The 20000-nt window shown below is 44.1% G+C and overlaps 1 protein-coding gene across 2 annotated transcripts in view; it reads left to right on the forward strand.

Moving 5' to 3' along the window:
* Positions 1-20000, forward strand: part of LOC134441600 (probable E3 ubiquitin-protein ligase HECTD2) — a 65524-nt gene that overhangs the window by 19699 nt on the left and 25825 nt on the right. For both annotated transcript variants that reach the window (XM_063191979.1, XM_063191978.1), the window contains exons 10-15: positions 402-525; positions 838-934; positions 8389-8496; positions 11269-11401; positions 15399-15487; positions 18514-18672. In XM_063191979.1, the coding sequence (XP_063048049.1) occupies positions 402-525; positions 838-934; positions 8389-8496; positions 11269-11401; positions 15399-15487; positions 18514-18672 (710 nt within the window). The remainder of the gene's footprint in view (positions 1-401; positions 526-837; positions 935-8388; positions 8497-11268; positions 11402-15398; positions 15488-18513; positions 18673-20000) is intronic.

Below are 20000 nucleotides of genomic sequence, written 5' to 3' on the forward strand. Positions count from 1 at the left end.
AGTGTGTCCGTCACTGTGTGTCTGACATGTGATGTCTTGTGGGCTTGAACTGCAGATGCTATCTCTTGACCAGAGGGTTATACCTGATTTAATTCATCAACACTGTAATTTCCTACTTTTTTCACAGTTACAGGGTTATACATTTTGCATTTTTCAGTGAGTTTTTTTTTTTTTAGATATTTCTTAGCCCTTTTTATGCCTTTGAAGTGAAAGAGGGACAGGAAACGAGTGGGGAGAGAGAGAGACGGGGAAGGGCAGGCAAATGACCCAGGCTGGAATCGAACCCGGGTCGCCGGCTCAGTAACCCAGTGTCCTACTGTTAGGCCACTGTAGGGCCTTTAGTGACGTTTTACACCCTAGCTGATGTCTGCCATGTGATGTGTTGTGGGCGTGTGCTGTAGATGCGGCCAACAGCCTGTCCTCCCCGCCCATCGTCTCCTATACGGACTTCTACAACATCGCCCTGGACCACATCGACATCATGGCGGAATACAGGACCTGGCAGTGCAATGGCAACTCCAGCAAGTGAGACAGAGGCAACACCCACTCTCAGACACACACACACAGTATGCACATAGACAATCTGACAGACGTGCTGACAGGCAGATAAATACACACACATACACACACATATCAGCGAGTTGATAACCACGTACACACGTACACACGCACACATGCGTGTGCACACATACACAGACTCACACATACACACACATAAATCATCTGATTGGCAACTTTACACACACACACACACACACACACACACACACACACACACACACACACACACACACACACACACGCACACGCACATAACTATTTCTTTCTCTCTGCCAGGTTCTCCTTCTGCCAATTTCCTTTCATTCTGTCAGCAGCAGTGAAGAAAGCTATCATCCAGAGAGACTCAGAACAGCAGATGATCAGCATAGCCAGGGTGAGACACACACACACAGAGACGCAGAGACACACAGACACACACAGACACACACACATATGCACGCAGACACACACACACACACACACAGACACACACACACACACACAGCGATACTATTTCAGAGTACCGTAAAGTTCAAATCCAGAGTATAAATCCAGATTGAGAGGAGAGTCAAATTACTCTGGATATACTCTACAGTGGAGTCAAACGTCAGTGTAAATTTCTGCAAGTGGCCAATGTAATTTCAAGTCTATTGCTCCTGTACCTTCTACCTTAAGTAGAATTAACTCTGAAAATGTTACACTAACCAAAAAGTATAGTTCTGTCAGAACCATTTCAGTCAAGAAACACAAGAGAAGAATATAAATGCAATTTCTTTTATTGAAATTATGAATTACATTTGGCGGTATAGCTCTGTTCGGAGGAACCCCCCTATTTCCATGAGCAGCATGGAAAAGCATTTAGTCAGGGGGCAGCAGCAGTTTAGGGAATTCTCACCCCAGCAGGACAGGGCGAGAGATAACCCCCCATGAACAGAGCCAAGCGACGTGACAAGAGAACATGACACATCATACACGACAAGGTGGAGCAGGGGAGGTGGTGGGTAGCAAAAACCGAGCAGCATACAGTTGAGAGGAAGTGGATAGAATTTAAAAGGCGTGCCGAAGCCGTGTGGCCAATCGCTAGGGAAGAAAGATTATCAGCTGAGAGAATGCACCTGGATCAATTAGGAATTAATTAGATGAAGGGGAGGGCAGCAAGCTTCTTGACTACCATGGCCTGGCCAGAACTGACGTTAGTACTTTAATTTCTGTCAGAACCATTTCAGTCAAGAAACACAAGAGAAGAATATAAATGCAATTTCTTTTATTGAAATTATGAATTACATTTGGCGGTATAGCTCTGTTCGGAGGAACCCCCCTATTTCCATGAGCAGCATGGAAAAGCATTTAGTCAGGGGGCAGCAGCAGTTTAGGGAATTCTCACCCCAGCAGGACAGGGCGAGAGATAACCCCCCAAACAGACTATACCTGGTAATCCTCTCTCGAATACGATGAGAGGATGTCATAGCTATAAAGATAAGCCCCCCAAACCAAATATCTAAAACTAAATTTGGAATAAAATTTGGTAAAGGCAGGGGGGTGGGGGGGCATAGCAGCAGCAGGAGCAGCAGATGGCAGCACGACGCATAGATGCAGACACTTATTGGTTACCACCAGGGGCAGCAGGGGACATGGCTTCTGGGCATTAAGAATGGCGCGCACGTCCGGCCGTAGGTAGCGTGCATAGGCAGCAGAATTCCATACCTGGTAATCCTCTCAAAGTCAGTTAAAATGAGAGGATTGGTTGAGCAGTCGAATTTAGATATCCCCCCCAAAAAAAACATCATGCACTAGTCCAGAGTAAATCATGCATGTGATCAGAGGAGCAGTCGTATTGACTATGCCAGTAGTAAGTATAATCAAGAAGGCTGGGCCAGTCATTGGCTAAATGTGGCATAAATCGTCAAGTTAACTGAAATAGGCAGATTTCTATTAACCAGACTAGACCAGCAGAAGTTTTGTTTAGCAGCAGTTATATTAGGATCACAGCAGCAGCAATAGGACATAGCCAGGCAGCAGCAAAAATACAAACTTGCCCAGCAGTAGCGAAAGAGAAAACTAGATAGGTCGGTAGATAGTTAAATAGGCCAGTAGAAATCAGGTGAAATGAACGACCCCAGCCAAAATGATAAAATGTAACTAGATGACCAATAAGTTGGCCGCAGTTAACAATTTGGGGTTGGCAGCATCCTCGGTTAGTGGCAGTTAAGTGCCCCATCACCAGCTGTAAAATAGACTTTAGGTAGGATTAAAGACAAGGCCAGCTGTTGGACAGTCAGATGCACATAGAGAAATAGAGCGTCAACAGTGGTTAAATAGACTTGGCTGGGAGTCATTAGGATAAAGTACACAGACTGGAGGCACTAAGGCTAGGATGGCTTAATAAATAAATGGGCAAGGTGGGCATCAGCAGAAATGGGTTGGGCGGGCAGGCAGCAGCCAAATGGGCTAGGTAGCAGGCAGCAGCAAAATGGGCAGGTGGACAGGCAGCAGCAAAAAAGAACTAGGTAGATGGGAGGCAGCAAATAGGCGTGTCAACGATGGTTAATAGACTTGTCCGAGAATTGTTAGGATAAAGTAAACTAGACCGTGGCACTAGATGGGCTAGGATGGCAAACAAATAAATAAATAAAACAGTGAATGGGCTAGGTGGACGGGCAGCGGCAAGATGGGCTAGGTGGACGGCAGGCAGCAAAATGGACTAGGTGGACAGGTAACAGCAAAATGGACTAGGCGAGATGATTGGATAAGCTCAGCAAGCAATTGGCTCTCGTTACCGGACAGGTGGGAGGGATGCCAGCCAGCGCCATGTTTGCGTAGCCAAATGCTCTCGTTTGTTCCTATGGAAGGCTTTTTGAGTGCTCCGTCTCTTACGTGGGCTGTCTCTGGTAGCGGGCAGCATCAAATAGACTAGGCGTACAGGCATCATAAAAATTGACTAGGCGGACGGGCAGCAGCAAATGGGCTGATTCTTTAGGATCAGTGCCGCTCTACTCCAGAGCCCAGAACGGCAGCTGATTGACAAGGACTACGAAATATGCAGTTGGCAGCACAAGGTGACAGCGAAATCACTACATCATCTAGACGCGTCAACATAGAGAACACTGCTAACATGGCCTGAACACCCACACAGGATCAGTGCTACTCTAGGATCCGGAAAAAAAACAGCAGGTTGACAAGGACCACGTGACAGCACACAATAAGCTGGGCCTCTATGATGGCAACCAATAGCTAGAATGATGGACAGATACAGTTGTAGGTAAAGCCTATCCGAGAGCAGCAGGGAGACCAGAGATGGCGACAGTCAGCAGAAGCTACATTGAAACAATATGAGCAGGCAGCCGCTGGCTAGACACTAAACCGACCAATGAAGCAGCCGCTAGACTAAACCAAGTGAGCCCACTGCAGTTACGGTAGCTGCACAATACAATCCAGCAGATCTGACAGCATATAGATAATATGACTGGAGGCAGGCGCAGGACCCAATGCAGTTAAACTATATGTGAGCCAGCTGTAGTTAGACAGAGTATGAGCCAATAGCAATTGCAGCACATGGACTACTCAGGGCAATCAATGCTACCATGAACAACAGAGTCAACATTCTCACAGGGCGAACATTAGCCAGACAGCACGATTACCATCCTATGAAGCAACACAGGCGACCATTAACAAAACATGAGCAACACTAGAGTACACTTGCCGAGCAAGCAGAGCCAATTCAGACTATGAGCTAACAGTGCCACCACGACTACACAGGGAAACAATGCCAACAGACCACAGAAGCTAACAGCATTGTATACTATGCAGTTGGCAGCAAAAGCAGACGAAATCAGCAAAATTGTCCAGACACGGCAAGAGTCTACACTACACTACAGCAACATGATCTACACTAAAGGCCAACATGACCACTGATGCAGCCTCCCCCAGCAGAGGCCACAACATGGCTCCATGAGCATGACGAGACCTAAACGTGCTAAATAAGACCCAACATGCACACCACTACCCAACATAATAGCCTACAGTTGATATTGTACGATGCAGATAGTTTAACCAAAGTGACCGGAATGAGGGGAAGAGCTAATAATGCCATACAGGCAGCACAAGCACTACTGCACAACCAAACCGAGCTAGCAGAAAGATACACAGCCATGCAAGGTCACGGTTAGGCATATAACCAGGCTTTAACAGATGAGCAATATAGCCATGCTAGCACAGCCTACATCAGCCAGTAACATAAAGACAATGCATCCCTTGCTAGTAGTAATGGCGGACTCCAGACAAAATACTTACACTACATTGGCCAAACAGCAGGACTGACTACATACCAGCACAACAGGGCACCAGCACTGAGAGAAACAGCGACCACACTACAGCCAGGCCACAGCCAGAGTACCTACACAGCCCAGCCAGGACTATGACTATACACACTGCAAGCACCTAGACTAGCAGCCAGGAAGTAATGGTTCACCAGAACATTATATCCTAGTCTAGGATACAGAGCTAGCAAAACTTGGCCAAACAGGCCAGTAGGCCTACTATAAAGCAGCAGAGACAACATCCCGAACATTGCAGACAACTCAGAACTATGGTAGGCCTAATTGCAACTCCCCAAAAACTAACAGATGAATAGCCAGGAAGCAGTAGATAGCCTACAAAGAGCACATCAATCTAGGCTATTAATAGCCCTAGAGCTAGCACACTGCAAATGGTCACAGGGGCTGCAAGGGGAATGCGTTGAACACCAGGAATGCCAAAAAACAAGACGGATAAGCAGCAGTCACCAGCATATAGGCTAAACAGCTAGAGTCACGGAATAAAAAGAATGCAAAAATAAATAACCACAGGTCCCGAAGCACGGTTTCCAGCAACAATCAATTCAAGCCACGCCCGATTAGAAACACCTGTGGTTTTGTTACAAAGTGACAGGTGACCGGCGAGGACGGTGGAACAAACATACTGTAATTTAAAAATCGCATCGCATGACGTCTCCCTTACCTAACTATTGTGACAAAGGAAGCATAGGCTATTCAATCCAACCGTTTCAGAGCACGAAGCACAAATGCACAGGGTCGCCAGATTTCTATAGGCTACACTATACCGCCATGCGACTCAAAGCGCAAAATAGACTACAGTACTCCATGCGACAACTTTCACGTGAATGTTAAATGAAAATGGATTTATCATCCCACGGCAAAGGTCAATTAAGCACCTATATCAAACACCAGCAGATGGTAAATGCAACAAGTTAACCATCAAATATCCACCTCCGCAAGAATTGTGAATTCATATTGTAAGCAACTGAAACATGCGTGGTGAGAAAGCAGCAAGCCAAAATCCGGTTTACCATCAGGGTGGACAATGACAAGAACCAAAGCGATTCAAAAACGGCGTGCGAGGCATTTAAAGTGATCAGATGGGAAGCCCGAGACAATGTAAATTACAGGCATAGCCTAAGCCACTTATAGGCCCTAGAGCCTATTAACTTCTGCAACACATTGAAAGCGTTGACATGCAGCCAAAGCACAGAACATGGCATTGGCCAAACATCACCACCAGTTGCAGCTGTAAACAGATCGAATGTATGTATCACTGGCGAGGGGGGAAACAAAGAAAGTGCAAGTTCACCAAACGCGCAGGTGCGGAATGTGATGAAGCAGTTTGTAATATTACAATCAGCGAAAGCTCAGAGCATGGGAAATTGTAGGCCTACAGCCAGCAAAATACATAAACTGGGGTAGGCATCACAAAAATCTATTTTAACGCCCTAAAGGACGGCACCGCACGGAGAAAACAATCAACTGTCCAAATTGAGGTGCGTAACTTTTGAAATCATAGGTGTAGGCTTACTCCCTGTCGGAACGGAGTCAGAACTAACGAGGCAACTCAAAGAAAAATGTGCAGCCTACCAGACATGAAACGATATCGACAAAGAGAACGCTAAACAACGTGTTCAGAAGGCATAAGAAAACAAGCAACCAGCAACACCAACTCCAGCAAAAACCGAGCAGCATACAGTTGAGAGGAAGTGGATAGAATTTAAAAGGCGTGCCGAAGCCGTGTGGCCAATCGCTAGGGAAGAAAGATTATCAGCTGAGAGAATGCACCTGGATCAATTAGGAATTAATTAGATGAAGGGGAGGGCAGCAAGCTTCTTGACTACTATGGCCTGGCCAGAACTGACGTTAGTACTTTAATTAATATTAACACTGTTTTTGAGTGGGACCGAATGATATCTTGAAATGGCATTAATTTCAACTCTTTAACCCCTTATCGCAGAGCCTATGTCAGGGGTGGGCAATTATTTCGGCCTGAGGGGCACATTGGGTTTAGAACATTGACCGAAGGGCCGGATGCCACAGACAATTTGCCCGTGTCAATAATAAAATGGTGTACGCTGACGTAACTTGGCAGCAATGATATTCCTGCACATTGTAATTAAATGTATTTAGATGAACCCTATGTCTTTGGTTAATCTTAAATTCGCAAGACTCTTGTTTTAGCAGTGTTCATTTTGACAGGAATTTTTTATTTAGTTTTAGTTTTAGTCTCTTGACGAAAATGTAATATTAGTTTTAGTCACAATTTAGTCATCTAAATAATTTTTTATTTTAGTCTAGTTTTAGTCGACTAAAATTCATACAACTGTATGTAAGCGTTACAATGTCACCTGTTGGAAGACGCGTCTCTCTCTCTCTCTCTCTCTCTCTCTCTCTCTCTCGTGCGCGTATTGCAAAATGTTGCATATTGTTTGCTTGATGCAAAGTTGTGATGGCATACACGCTCTCGTTGACATGGTTGTGTGCATGGTTGCATGGATTCGCAAGACTTAGGCTAATTGCAATAACACAGTGAACGCGTGGAAGGGCCGTTCACTTCCTATCTCAGTGTCATTGACTGAAACAAGTTGCAAAGCTCCACACTTTCGAATCCTTTGCGATCGGCACTACAGTCATTCTTATCAGAAGGCTTGTGCCTACGCATAGACATAGACCCTTAAATTACAAACATTAGCGAACATTGAAAAAGATCAGACAACGACCGTCGGGTAGCATGCTCATGAAAGCAACAGGGAGTGGAGAAGTTGCGCAAAAATGTATCTTAAGATGTTTGCTACTGTGCGACAGCACCACCACTATTTCATGACTGCATAAACTTCTTCGTCATGGATAAATGGCCAACAATACTTTTTCCAGCCAGGATTGCACTGAAAAGTAGGCTACTGCTGTTAAAAAAGGTCATGGGTGTGCAGCACCGACGCCTGCGTGTGTGTGTGTGAGAGGGAGGGGAGGAGAGAGACGCGGAGCAGCTGAGATGAGGATCGGGACTTGCGAAATAGCAGGCAATTCTTTTTCAATATGTCAGTGACATATTAACAAAAATGCTTCCTATTGGTTTTCGTCTCAGGTGGTATTGTAGTCACATTTTTATTTTTTTGACGAAAATATAAATCAATATCGTTATATTTTTCGTACAAACGCATGCTGCTTTTTTCGTCATCGTTTTATTGTCGTCAGGGGAAAAACAATCGTCAACGATAATTATGACAAAAATATTTCGTCACGAAATTAACATTGTGTTTTAGGTAGAATTTTAAGAATGCTAAGTAACTTTTTGAATTTGGATTTAAAAGTGTCCCCTGGGCCTTAGTTTGCCCACGTCTGGCCTATGTTATACCCTGACTGTCACCAAAATTGTTATGGTTAATCTGTTACTTAAGGCTCTCTGTACTGTCATAGCAATGTTGTTATAATGTAGTTCAGTATTTTCAGCAAACAGTGGCCTGCCGGCGACCCCATCTGCAGTAAGAGGCTACGTGTTATGTTAACACTGGTGTTTTTTACTGTGTAGCAAAGCCTGGTGGATAAGGTGTCTCGCAGGCAGAGAGTGGACATGAACCTCCTCTTCCTCAACATCAGAGTACGCCGCACTCAGCTGCTACAGGACTCACTGGATGAGGTGACATACAGACACATGCACACAGACACACACACGCACACAGACACACGCACACACACACACACATAGACACGCACACACACACACAGAGGTACACACACACAAACACGCTCACATACACACACAGGTACACACACGCTCACATACACACGTTACACATGCACGCACGCACGCACGCTCACACACTCACACACACACACACAAACACACACACACACACACACACACACACACACACACACACACATACTGTACATTCACACACATGCACAGTAATGCACACTCCCAGGCAGCCTTCATAAAAGGTTTTATTGACACGGGCTCATATGGGTTTTCCAGATAAAACTCACATTCAGCTCACACAATAGACTAACTATAGCAGACGCAAACACTAGTGACATTACACACACACACACACACACACACACACACACACACACACACACACACACACACACACACACACACACACACACACACACACTTTATGTAAGCACAGTAATGTACACATCACATTGAGCTGAATAACCATTCAGACACCAGACACAATAACACACGTGCAATACTATTATTTCAATTTCATGTGGTATTACGCACATGAATTTGTAAAGTTAGTTAGTTACTGTAACTAGTCTTCCCAGAGTCCCAGAGTTTCATCTTCTTTATTGTGACAGGCTTGTCAAACCCATTCACTGACTCTGATTATTTGTCTGCCTACGCAACTGAATCCTCTTTTCTGATTGGCTGATGGGTTTGCAACTAATTCCCTATAATCTGTCAGGCGTCAAACGTGCGACTAAGTTAGGCGAACTGCCGTTACTAATTCCAAACTGCAGGTTGCTATGGCCAAAAGCCAGTCGTTAGTTCTATCGCATTTGTTTATCAAGTGAAGAGTCAGTCGTTAATTCTATCGCATTTGGTTGTCAAGCCAAGAGTCAGTCGTCAGTTCTATCGCATTTGGTTGTCAAGTCTGTCGCCCTAAAAGTTCTACTACATGCATCTGATAGAGGCGCACCTGATTACGTGCACACTAAATTATTCTTCTATTTGGCATAATTCATATGTTACAAATTTACAGATAGGCCTAGCAATAGATGACAAAAATATCCTGTACCGAAATTCTAAGCACCTGCCTCGCCATCAATTGTATCGAAACCATACCTGTCAACCATCCCTAATTTCCCGGGAAACTCCCTAATTTTGACCCATTTCCCGATTTCTTCCCGTTTTGATTTTTTTCCCGGAAATATGCCGGATTTTTCACATCATCAAAAAACACCGTCGGTCCAGTATAGGCTATTTATAGGCTACCCACGGCCCTGTCCGACGAGCCACACCCCCTCTTGAAGAGAGAGACAGGGTCTTACTTATCAAGCTACCTGCCAGAAGACGGTATGCCACCAGATACCACCAAGAATTGGAAGTTCCTTGAAAATACGAGCTGTCAACCTCGAGCTCCGTAGCGCTTGTGCGCCCAGATCTTTTCCTCAGAAACCGTCAGTTCATGCAACGCATAAAACAGCCTCGGAACAGCGAATCATGCGATTAACCTAATCACAACCTGTAGGCTACCAGCACAAAGTTTTGCACGAACAGACAACTTGTGCGACAAAACAACAAGAAGAAACTCATTGCGCTCATTTCATTGTTTTGTTTTCATTGCATTGTTTCTCCACGCTGTAAAACGTGTGCTGAGGGATTTCAGACAGGATCTGTCTTTGCACGTGCGCTGTTGTGAAAAGCAGAGTAGAACGCACGGTCCGATCTGTCTCTGTCATCCTGTTGACTGTCAAAATTTGGCCTTAAGAACATTTCCCGGATTTTGGCTTAAAATATGGGAATTTTCCCGGATTTTGGGAGCTCACAGTTGACAGGTATGATCGAAACGAGTCACCTCGTCATCTGCTCCATTCCCATGGTTTTTAAAATGTAGGTTATTTCCCGCTGCCTTCCCTTTGTTATTGATCCGAAAACATCCCTTAATTAGGCTACTCTCCTCTTGTGGGGAAGGAACACGTGTGAAAGGGGATTCAGCATGTTGAAATGCTTCGCAAATTTTTGTTGTTAAACTTCCATCCCGCCGTGGTATAGGGCCAAAGGAATAAAATTGAATAATCACAGCGTCGGCAGGCTACCAAACGAAGATTCTAGGCACGTGAAGTTGGACGCCCGCACAGCAACATTCTATCTTGATAGAACATGGTTCCTACAACTTTACAGACAATAAAAGATTAAAAAAAATACCCCACCATAACGGCAGATAAGCGGGATAACGGCCTTCGAGGTGGACCGGTTATACGAAATTAATGGCTTGGCGCTGAGCGCGTCGCCAAAGTTCGGAGCCGCCGCCTCGCCATTAATTTCGTATAACCGGTCACCTCGTCGGCCGCTATCCCTTACTTAATAACATACACGAGTTGTAAAAAGACGATTTACTGTTAACATTGTCTCAACATCGGTGGAAAATGACGCAACTTATGCACCCCATGTTGTGAACTAATTTGCGACTAGCTAGTGAACATTTCTGACGTGATGTGATCAGAGTACGGTAATACACATAGGCATCCAAAGCAGGTGTGTCAAAAGCATTAAAAGAAAAGTAAAAGCACTGTCATAGTTTCGTGCCAGCATAGGTGACTTGAGTGTAGTACCCATCTTAGAGTCAGCTAACTCTGGTTGGATCAATTGAGTTTGCTTCTACTGTACTTCTACTTTTAACACTTCTGATCCAAACAAAGTGTGACTGAATGTTTTGTGTTCTCTTCCTCGCAGCTGAGCAGGAAGAGGGCGGAGCTAAAGAAGAAGCTGAGGGTGACGTTTGTGGGTGAGGCGGGGCTGGATATGGGCGGGCTCACCAAGGAGTGGTTCCTCCTACTCGTCAGACAGATCTTCCACACAGACTACGGTACCGTATAGCGCTGCTAATCACTCAATACAGCACTCATTAGTGTGAATGCTACGTACAGTGCCCTCCATAATTATTGGCACCCCTGGTTGAGATGTGTTAAAAGCCTTAAAATAAATTCAGTGTTTATTGCAGAAGAATACTGTCACACTGAAAATTGTAGGAAAATGTAGCCTTCAACTCAAATGAATTGTAAGGAAATAAAAAAAATCCCTGACTAAAAAATAATTATTTTTCATTAAATCACCTGTTCCACAATTATTGGCCCCCTTAACAATTCCCAGGAAATAAATATAATTGAAGCATTTCTGTCATTTCTACAGTAGTTTACAAAGTTTACCAGAGTATGTAGGAACATTTAATTAGTAATTCATCACTTCCTGTTTCCCTGGGGTATAAATATGACCTGACACCGAGGCCATTTCTCTTATCCACTCTTAAACATGGGAAAGACAAAGGAACACAGCATACAAGTGAGGTAGATGTGCGTCGACCTTCACAGGTCAGGCAGAGGCTACAAGAAGATTGCCACTCAACTGCAGCTGCCCATATCCACTGTGAGAGGAATAATTAAGAAGTTCAAAACAACTGGAACAGTGGTAAACAAGCCTGGACGAGGACCCAAGTTTATTTTGCCACCACGCACAGTGAGGAGGATGGTAAGAGAAATCAAAAGATCTCCAAAGCTCACTGTTACAGAATTACACCAAATGGTAGCATCCTGGGGTCACAAAGTCTCCAAATCAACCATCAGGCGCTGTCTACACGCCAACAAGCTGTTTGGGAGGCATGCACGGAGAAAACCTTTCCTCACTCACAATCATAAACGCAAGCGTCTGGAGTTCGCCAAGCGGTATTGGGGCTTCAACTGGGACCGTGTGCTTTTGTCAGATGAGACCAAGATTGAGCTTTTTGGCAACAAACACTCTAAGTGGGTCTGGCGTACCACGAAAGATGCGCATGCTGAAAAGCACCTCATACCCACTGTGAAGTATGGGGGTGGGTCAGTGATGCTGTGGGGCTGTTTCGCTTCCAAAGGCCCTGGGAACCTTGTTAGGGTGCATGGCATCATGAATGCTTTGAAATACCAGGACATTTTTAAATCAAAATCTGTTGCCCTCTGCCCGAAAGCTGAAGCTGGGTCGTCACTGGGTCTTTCAGCAAGACAATGACCCTAAACATATGGCCAAATCTACACAGAAATGGTTCACCAGACACAAAATCAAGCTCCTCCCATGGCCATCTCAGTCCCCTGACCTCAACCCCATTGAGAACCTGTGGGGTGAGCTGAAGAGGAGAGTACAGAGGAGAGGACCCAGGTCTCTGGATGATTTAGAGAGATTCTGCAAAGAGGAATGGCTGAAGATCCCTCTTTCTGTCTTTTCCCATCTTGTGAAACATTATAGGAGAAGATTAGGTGCTGTTTTGTTGGCAAAAGGGGGTTGTACAAAATATTAACACCAGGGGTGCTAATAATTGTGACACACATTATTTGATGTCAAATAATTATTTCTTTATGTGGGATTTTTTCCCCACTGAATAAATGCACTTGTATTGAAGGTTGGATTTTTCTCTTTTTTTCCATTAAGGTCCCATATTATTTAGAAAAAAACACATCTCAACCAGGGGTGCCAATAATTATGGAGGGCACTGTATTACATATTTTCATTAGCTTTTCATCATGAAATGTTCTCTTTTTCATTCATATTTTCATTTTCTTTGAGTGAACTTTAAATGGGGACATGGTTGGATTAAAATGAATTTATTATGACAACTTTTGTGGTCCGCTGTCAGAAATTCTCACGTGTAACTTGGTTAACGTACTCGCACTAGCCTTGTGGGGAAAAAAGTAAAAGAAAGAAAAGTTTGACTTGCCGCAGAAGAAATATTCACATTTGTAGTGACTCTTGGTACTCCGGGATGAAAAACATTCAAACCACGAGGGACTGTGTAGATTTTGAGACAGGCATGTCAGCAGGCACTGTGCTCACGCAAACTGTAGCCTTAAGTGGTTGTTGTCATGACCATGGAGTGGTTCCTGCTGCTTGCCAGGCAGGTCTGCCACACAGACCACGGTATGTTACCATGGTTGCACACTCGATGCTTGCGAAGCGCAACACTCCTTGATGTGAATGGTAATCTTGAATTGCGTTCAGTGAGCTGTAAGTTGTTGTTATCGTGTCCAGTGAGTGGTTTCTCCTCATGGAGCCTCTATCCTCTCGGTTCCTTCTGCATGTCAGACACAATCTTCCATCCAGACTAAGGAACATCCTCACTGCCCCATTACATTACATTACACTTAGCAGATGCTTTTATTCAGAGCGACTTGATATTGGTTACAGCCCCTAGAATACTGTGGTGTTACTGTAGGAGCATAGAGAGCACTTCACCCATGCTTCGTTGTATAAGAGGACAGGACACCTGCATTCTTGTATTCCAACCTGCACGTTTCCAATCCAAACAAGGACTGCCTAATCAGTAGATCACACGACAGCTGCCACAAAATGCTTGCTTGACCAAAACTTGCCCATCATTCTAGACAGTGCGAATGTCCCAGAAGAGTCCTCTCTATCGGCCTCTTCTGGTCAGACAGTGTCATGACACCTGGGATCTGACACTTTAATTCCAACCTAAGTGAATCGTACATCTGGCCTGTCAAACTTCTGTACAGTTCCCCCAACTCTCATTCCTCATTCCTCTCACTGAGCTCATATACAGACATATAATCACACACACACACACACACACACACACACACACACACACACACACACACACACACACACACACACACACACACACACACACACACACACACACACACACAAAGAGAGAGAGATAGAGAGAGACAGAGAAAGAGAAAGAGAAAGAGAAAGAGAGAGAGAGAAATCCAGTTAGCAACATGGACACATCATCTGCTACTGCTGCTGCTTCTCTGCTCCTCGCAGGCTATAAAGCTGTAATAACTGTGAAGTACTTTACAGGGCCTGGTCTTTTTTCTCTTGGAGCTCTCCTGACAGGAGCATACACATACATGCGCACACACACACACACACACACACACACACACACACACACACACACACACACACACACACACATCTAACCCTCTCACTGACTTCTGAGTACATTTTCCAAGGAAGAGAGGAGAGGAGAGAAGAGAAGGGGAGGAGAGGAGAGGAGAGGAGAGGAGAGGAGAGGAGAGGAGAGGAGAGGAGAGGAGAGGAGAGGAGAGGAGAGGAGAACAAAAGAGAGGAGAGTCTTCCAGAAGCGTGGGAAGTCATCCAGACCCAGAGTGTAGTAGCAAAGGCCATCTTTATTTTGGAGCAGCAGAGATGTGCCCCTGTTCAGGAGATCATCTGAACACAGTTGTGTCATCCTCCTGGGCCTTTGTTGATAGCCATACACACACATCGCCATGGTGATTAAACAAGACTTGGGAGAAGAGGAGTTTGCAGTTTTTTACGAGGATGTTATTACTACTGCCCCGAAGCGCAGCAGGACGCCTTTAACAACCTGTAAAGAGGATGTGTTTTCCAGCAATCCTTCTTTCTTTTTGTCATGGATATTTACTCTCCCCCATCAGGTTTCAAGTGTTTCCATTGGTTTACGTTTTATATGTACATGAAGGGGCGTCCATCCGCCATTTTGAACATACCATTTTCAGCTCTAAGAAGATTGAAGAAGGGTTGTGAAATACTATTACATAATCAGCATAATCTTGTCTTCTTGAAGGATCTTCTCAAACTCCTCAAATGTTAATTCAACCAATTCGGTGATTCAATGCACCTGTCTGTCTTTCTGTCTGTCTATCTGTCTGTCTTTTTGTCTGTCTGTCTGCCTGCCTTTCTGTCGGTCTGTCTCTCTCTCTCTCTCTCTCTCTCTCTCTCTCTCTCTCTCTCTCTCTCTCTCTCTCTCTCTCTCTCTCTCTCTCTCTCTCTCTCTCTCTCTCGTTGCCTTATAATCCTGTCTGTGTCTCTTGATGTGTTTGTCCTAGGCATGTTTACATATCTGAAGGATTCCTATTGCCACTGGTTCAGCAGCTGGAAGAGTGACAACCTCTCAGAGTTCCAGTTGGTCGGCACGGTATCCTTTCAAACCAAGTTGGACGGATGGAGGATGTGTGTGCCATTGTGTGTGCGTGCGTGCGTGCGTGCGTGCGTGCGTGCGTGCGTGCGCGCGTGTGTGTGTACATATGTGTGTGTACATGTGTGTGTGTGTGTGTGTTAACTTACAGTATACAGTAAGAGCATGTCAGCCGAACACAGTATGACTAGATATTCTTCAGATGTGCTGTGCTTTGGAGTTCAAACCGCACCGCAGACATCCACCATTTTTTCCATGCCTTAAATCTGTCATGGATCCACCCATGATTGCTATATATTTCGCATGTATGGGGATAGATGTAGAGCCAGCACCACAGTGCAGACACCACTAATGGCAAAAACACTAGTCGCTTAAACATCTGCATTTCACTATAAGCCCTTCACAGACATTGTATCATAGCTTGCAAATCATAAAGACGGACCAGGACGTGGAACGCTTTTTGAGTGAAGATTCAAAATAAACAACATAGTCCAATACAGGCTAATCAGTTTGTAGGAGTGAGTACAGTAGTAAAAAAAGTTATAGCTTCAGAGATGTTTGTAAAGGTACAATGAAAATGATTTAGTACTGTACAGTGAAGTCCCACTTCGGTCTATCTCTCAAACTGTTTGTCTGAGCGAGGCAAGAGAAACGTACTGTATGTGAAGAGTTCAGATGCAAAACCCCCTAAGTGCCATTTCAGAAAATAATCTTAATTCATTTTTATTTAATACAAATCTATCAAAATTGCATATTTTTTATTTTATTTATGTATTATAACAATTTATATGTTTTATCAAGTACATGAATGCAAACCAAACCAACAACGGGATTCTCTAAAAATATAGAAGCGCAGGTCTTCAGAAATGGAGTTAGGGGGTTTTGCATCTGAACTCTTCATGTGTTTCCTATCCATTGCATTCATTTTACACAAATGTATTGGACGTATTTTACAAGAATGAAACAAAGGACTGCTAAGTCTATGATTGACAGTAAGTGGTGAAAAACTGTAATATTAGCATTTTAAGGAAAATACAGGAAATATCACAGCATATACTAGTGGTGTGCATTGGCACTGCCCTCACGATTCGATTCAATTACGATTCGGGAGGTAGCGATTCGATTCAATTCTACAATGCATTGCAATGCATTAAATTTCTACTGAAAGCAAAGCAAATGTTTCATCAGTCATAATGAGGCAATACAAGTAGTCAGATACTGAGCAACATTTTATTGGCTGTTTTCTGTATCAGTCTTGCAGCAGTTTCCAATGCTTTGAAGTGCTTTTATTTAATTTAACATTCATTTGCTACTGAAATATCCACGGAAGTAATTGAAACTTTGCCGCATCGATTCTGGAACTTTCCGCATTGAATTGAATCGTCCATGCGCCGCATTGCATTGCATTGCCGAATCAATTATTTTTGACACTCCTAGCATAGGCCTATACGGTAACTGGCAAGATGGCCACAGATTGGTCCCTCAACAGTACTGTTGTAACAGAAGACTACCTGTTGCATCAGAATGTCTGGCTAATGTGTCTGGTTTGAAACAGTGCTGTTTCCAACAGGCCTGAACAGTAGCTGCTGTCACTGCAGTCCAGGGTCCTGTCAACACTGTGTGTGTGTGTGTGTGTGTGTGTGTGTGTGTGTGTGTGTGTGTGTGTGTGTGTGTGTGTGTGTGTGTGTGTGTGAGAGAGAGAGAGAGAGAGAGAGAGAGAGAGAGAGAGAGAGAGAGAGAGAGAGAGAGAGAGAGAGAGAGAGAGGAGAGAGAGAGAGAGAGAGAGGAGAGAGAGGAGAGAGGAGAGAGAGAGAGCGACAGGAGAGAGAGAGAGAGAGAGAGAGAGAGAGAGAGAGAGAGGATGCAGAAATAATGGGTAAATATTTAATATCCTCCCAGTCTGCTGGAGTTGCAGTGAAATATCCTCTCTGCTCAACGCTCTCCTACCCCCTCCACACGCATACACATTCATTGACTCACTTATACAAAATACACACATCCAGTTTCTCTTTCATTCTTTCTAATGCGCGCACACACACACACACACACATACACACACACATGCACAAACTCTTTAGAATACTGTGGAATACTCCGAGTCAGAGGTTTTTTGACTTTACTGAGTCAACTTTACTGACTTTACTGAGATTACTGTAAGAGACACAGCTGGTACGGTGAGAACAGTCTGTTTGTGTTCCTGTACAACACAAACAGAATATCAGGGAGGGCAAATAATGTTGACTTACATCTACCCTAGAAAGTCTATTTGCTGAGCACTGTCCAAATAGCAAAGTACATATTTAATCGTGCTTTAAAATACCCAACAAATCTGATGCAACATTGTTAGTTATTTCAGTGTATGTCTTTTTCACCACAGATTTTTTTTAACCTACGAATTTTATAGTAATGTACCAAAGTCTTCTACACTTACTGGTATGTTTGTTTGCTAGCTCAGATAGCCACTCTGTTCCCAAGAGTCTTTGAGTAGTAGGTCAAGAGTTATTCTTTGGAGGGCTGAGCACAGTTTCCCTCCCACAGAAAACAATGTGGAATAATACAGACTTTTTTTGTCTCTGTGTGCCGAATCACAAATATGTGTTATTGTATGGTACCCATGAGCTTGTGAGCTTGTGTGTGTGTGTGTGTGTGTGTGTGTGTGTGTGTGTGTGTGTGTGTGTGTGTGTGTGTGTGTGTGTGTGTGTGTGTGTGTCTGTGTCTGTGTCTGTGTGTGTGTGTGTGTGTGTGTGTGTGTGTGTATCTGTGTCTGTGTGTGTGTGTGTGTGTGTGTGTGTGTGTGTGTGTAAGAGAGTGAGTGAGAAAAAACGAATTAGACTACAGGGAGTGAATAAGCGAGTGCCTGAGGAAGAGAGAAAGCGAAAGAGCCTGTGTCTGTAAATACCTTCTTCTACAGTACCGATTACTCTTTTGCCACCCGTATTTTTAGTAGCACTTGCAAATCTTAAATGAAGTGGTGTGACATGATTTGTCACGAGCTCTGTTGTGGTCCTTAATGATGTATGTGTCAGCTGATGGGGTTGGCTGTGTACAACAGCATTGCCCTGGACATCCACTTCCCTCCCTGCTGCTACAAGAAGCTCCTGTCCCCGCCCGTGGTACCATGTGACCAGAACACTCCTGTTGGCATGGCGACGCTGGGCCTGGAGGACTTGCAGCAGGTGATGCCTGTGAGTGCCACTCCACCTCTCCTCTTCACTCCTCTGCTCTCCTCTCCTTCCGTATCTCTTCTTCTTTTTTCTCTTCCTCTCCTCTCCTCTCCTCTCTTCTCCTCCACTCCTCTCCTTCCGCATCTCTTCTTCTCTTTTCTCTTCCTCTCCCCTCCTCTCCTCTCTTCTCCTCTCATTCTCTCCACTATTGTTCTAATCCTCTTTCTCGTCTCTACTCTTCGAATCCACTCCACTCTTCTTCTCTCTTCTCATCCTTTCTCCTCCGCTCTTCTCCCCACTACACCTCTCCACACTACAAAGGACACAGCATTCTCCTTGTCACACAACTCATACCCACAAATAAAATAACCTACCAAGGTAAAATACTTAGCAATAGTTGACATTGCTATTCATACGTAGCTAGTTTATCCAACATGATAGCAGCTCTACCACTTTTATTTCTATATCCGTTTTATTTTTGTAAATATAAATGTGCACCATGAATTATTTTGCGTATGGTGAGGAACATTTTATTACTCTTAGCAGATGCTTTTAGCCATCGCCATGTACCAAAGAGGACAGTGTCAACACATACAACCTGTGAAGGTAAATACAGCGCATATGGGCATAATAAGGTTAGTGCAGTGGGGTTAATTTTGGATTTCGCAGAGCTCCCACTTTTTGTTTTACGGTGGTATTACTGTGACATTGCTAGTGGGCAGTGCACTGTGTGCCAGGTGTAGGACAATATCTATCCCAGCAGAGGGCGCTAAATGGTTGTTTTATTATTGAAGACGAGAGTGAAGGTCTGCGGCTGTGAGGCAGCCATATCTGTTTTGGTTTTGGTTCTTAAAATATGACAGGGAAGGGGTAAAGAGAGAAGTTGATATTATAATTACCCAAAAGTTTTTTTTCCTGTAGATAGGGGCAGAATATATTTGTCCAATTGCTCTGCCTTAGGCATTTGTATCTCTGGATGTAAACTATGTGTACATCCAAAACACTAAAACTACTTTGAGCGTGAGGTAAGAACTAAATCTATGTGAAAATGCAAACACACTGCCTTAGCTTTTTGTTGTTCTCTTTATTTTGCCATGTCCTAGGCTATGGCTATGGCTTTTGGCCATTACATTTGGGCAATAATTCATTTGAAAACTATGTGGGGAAAAAGTGACAAGAAAGTGAACTTTAAGGCCTCAAGGCTGCAGACTTCAGAGAGCATGAACGCCATTGTAAGCAACATTCTAGAATCATGTCATTGGTCTACACACCTAGCCTGGGAACTCCCATACTGCCTTTAGTTCTACACAATCGTTTCGATCTGAAAGACAATCTCACTTGTGATTAGG

The sequence above is a fragment of the Engraulis encrasicolus genome, chromosome 24 (assembly GCF_034702125.1).
Source record: "Engraulis encrasicolus isolate BLACKSEA-1 chromosome 24, IST_EnEncr_1.0, whole genome shotgun sequence".
In the NCBI taxonomy this organism is placed as follows: domain Eukaryota; kingdom Metazoa; phylum Chordata; class Actinopteri; order Clupeiformes; family Engraulidae; genus Engraulis; species Engraulis encrasicolus.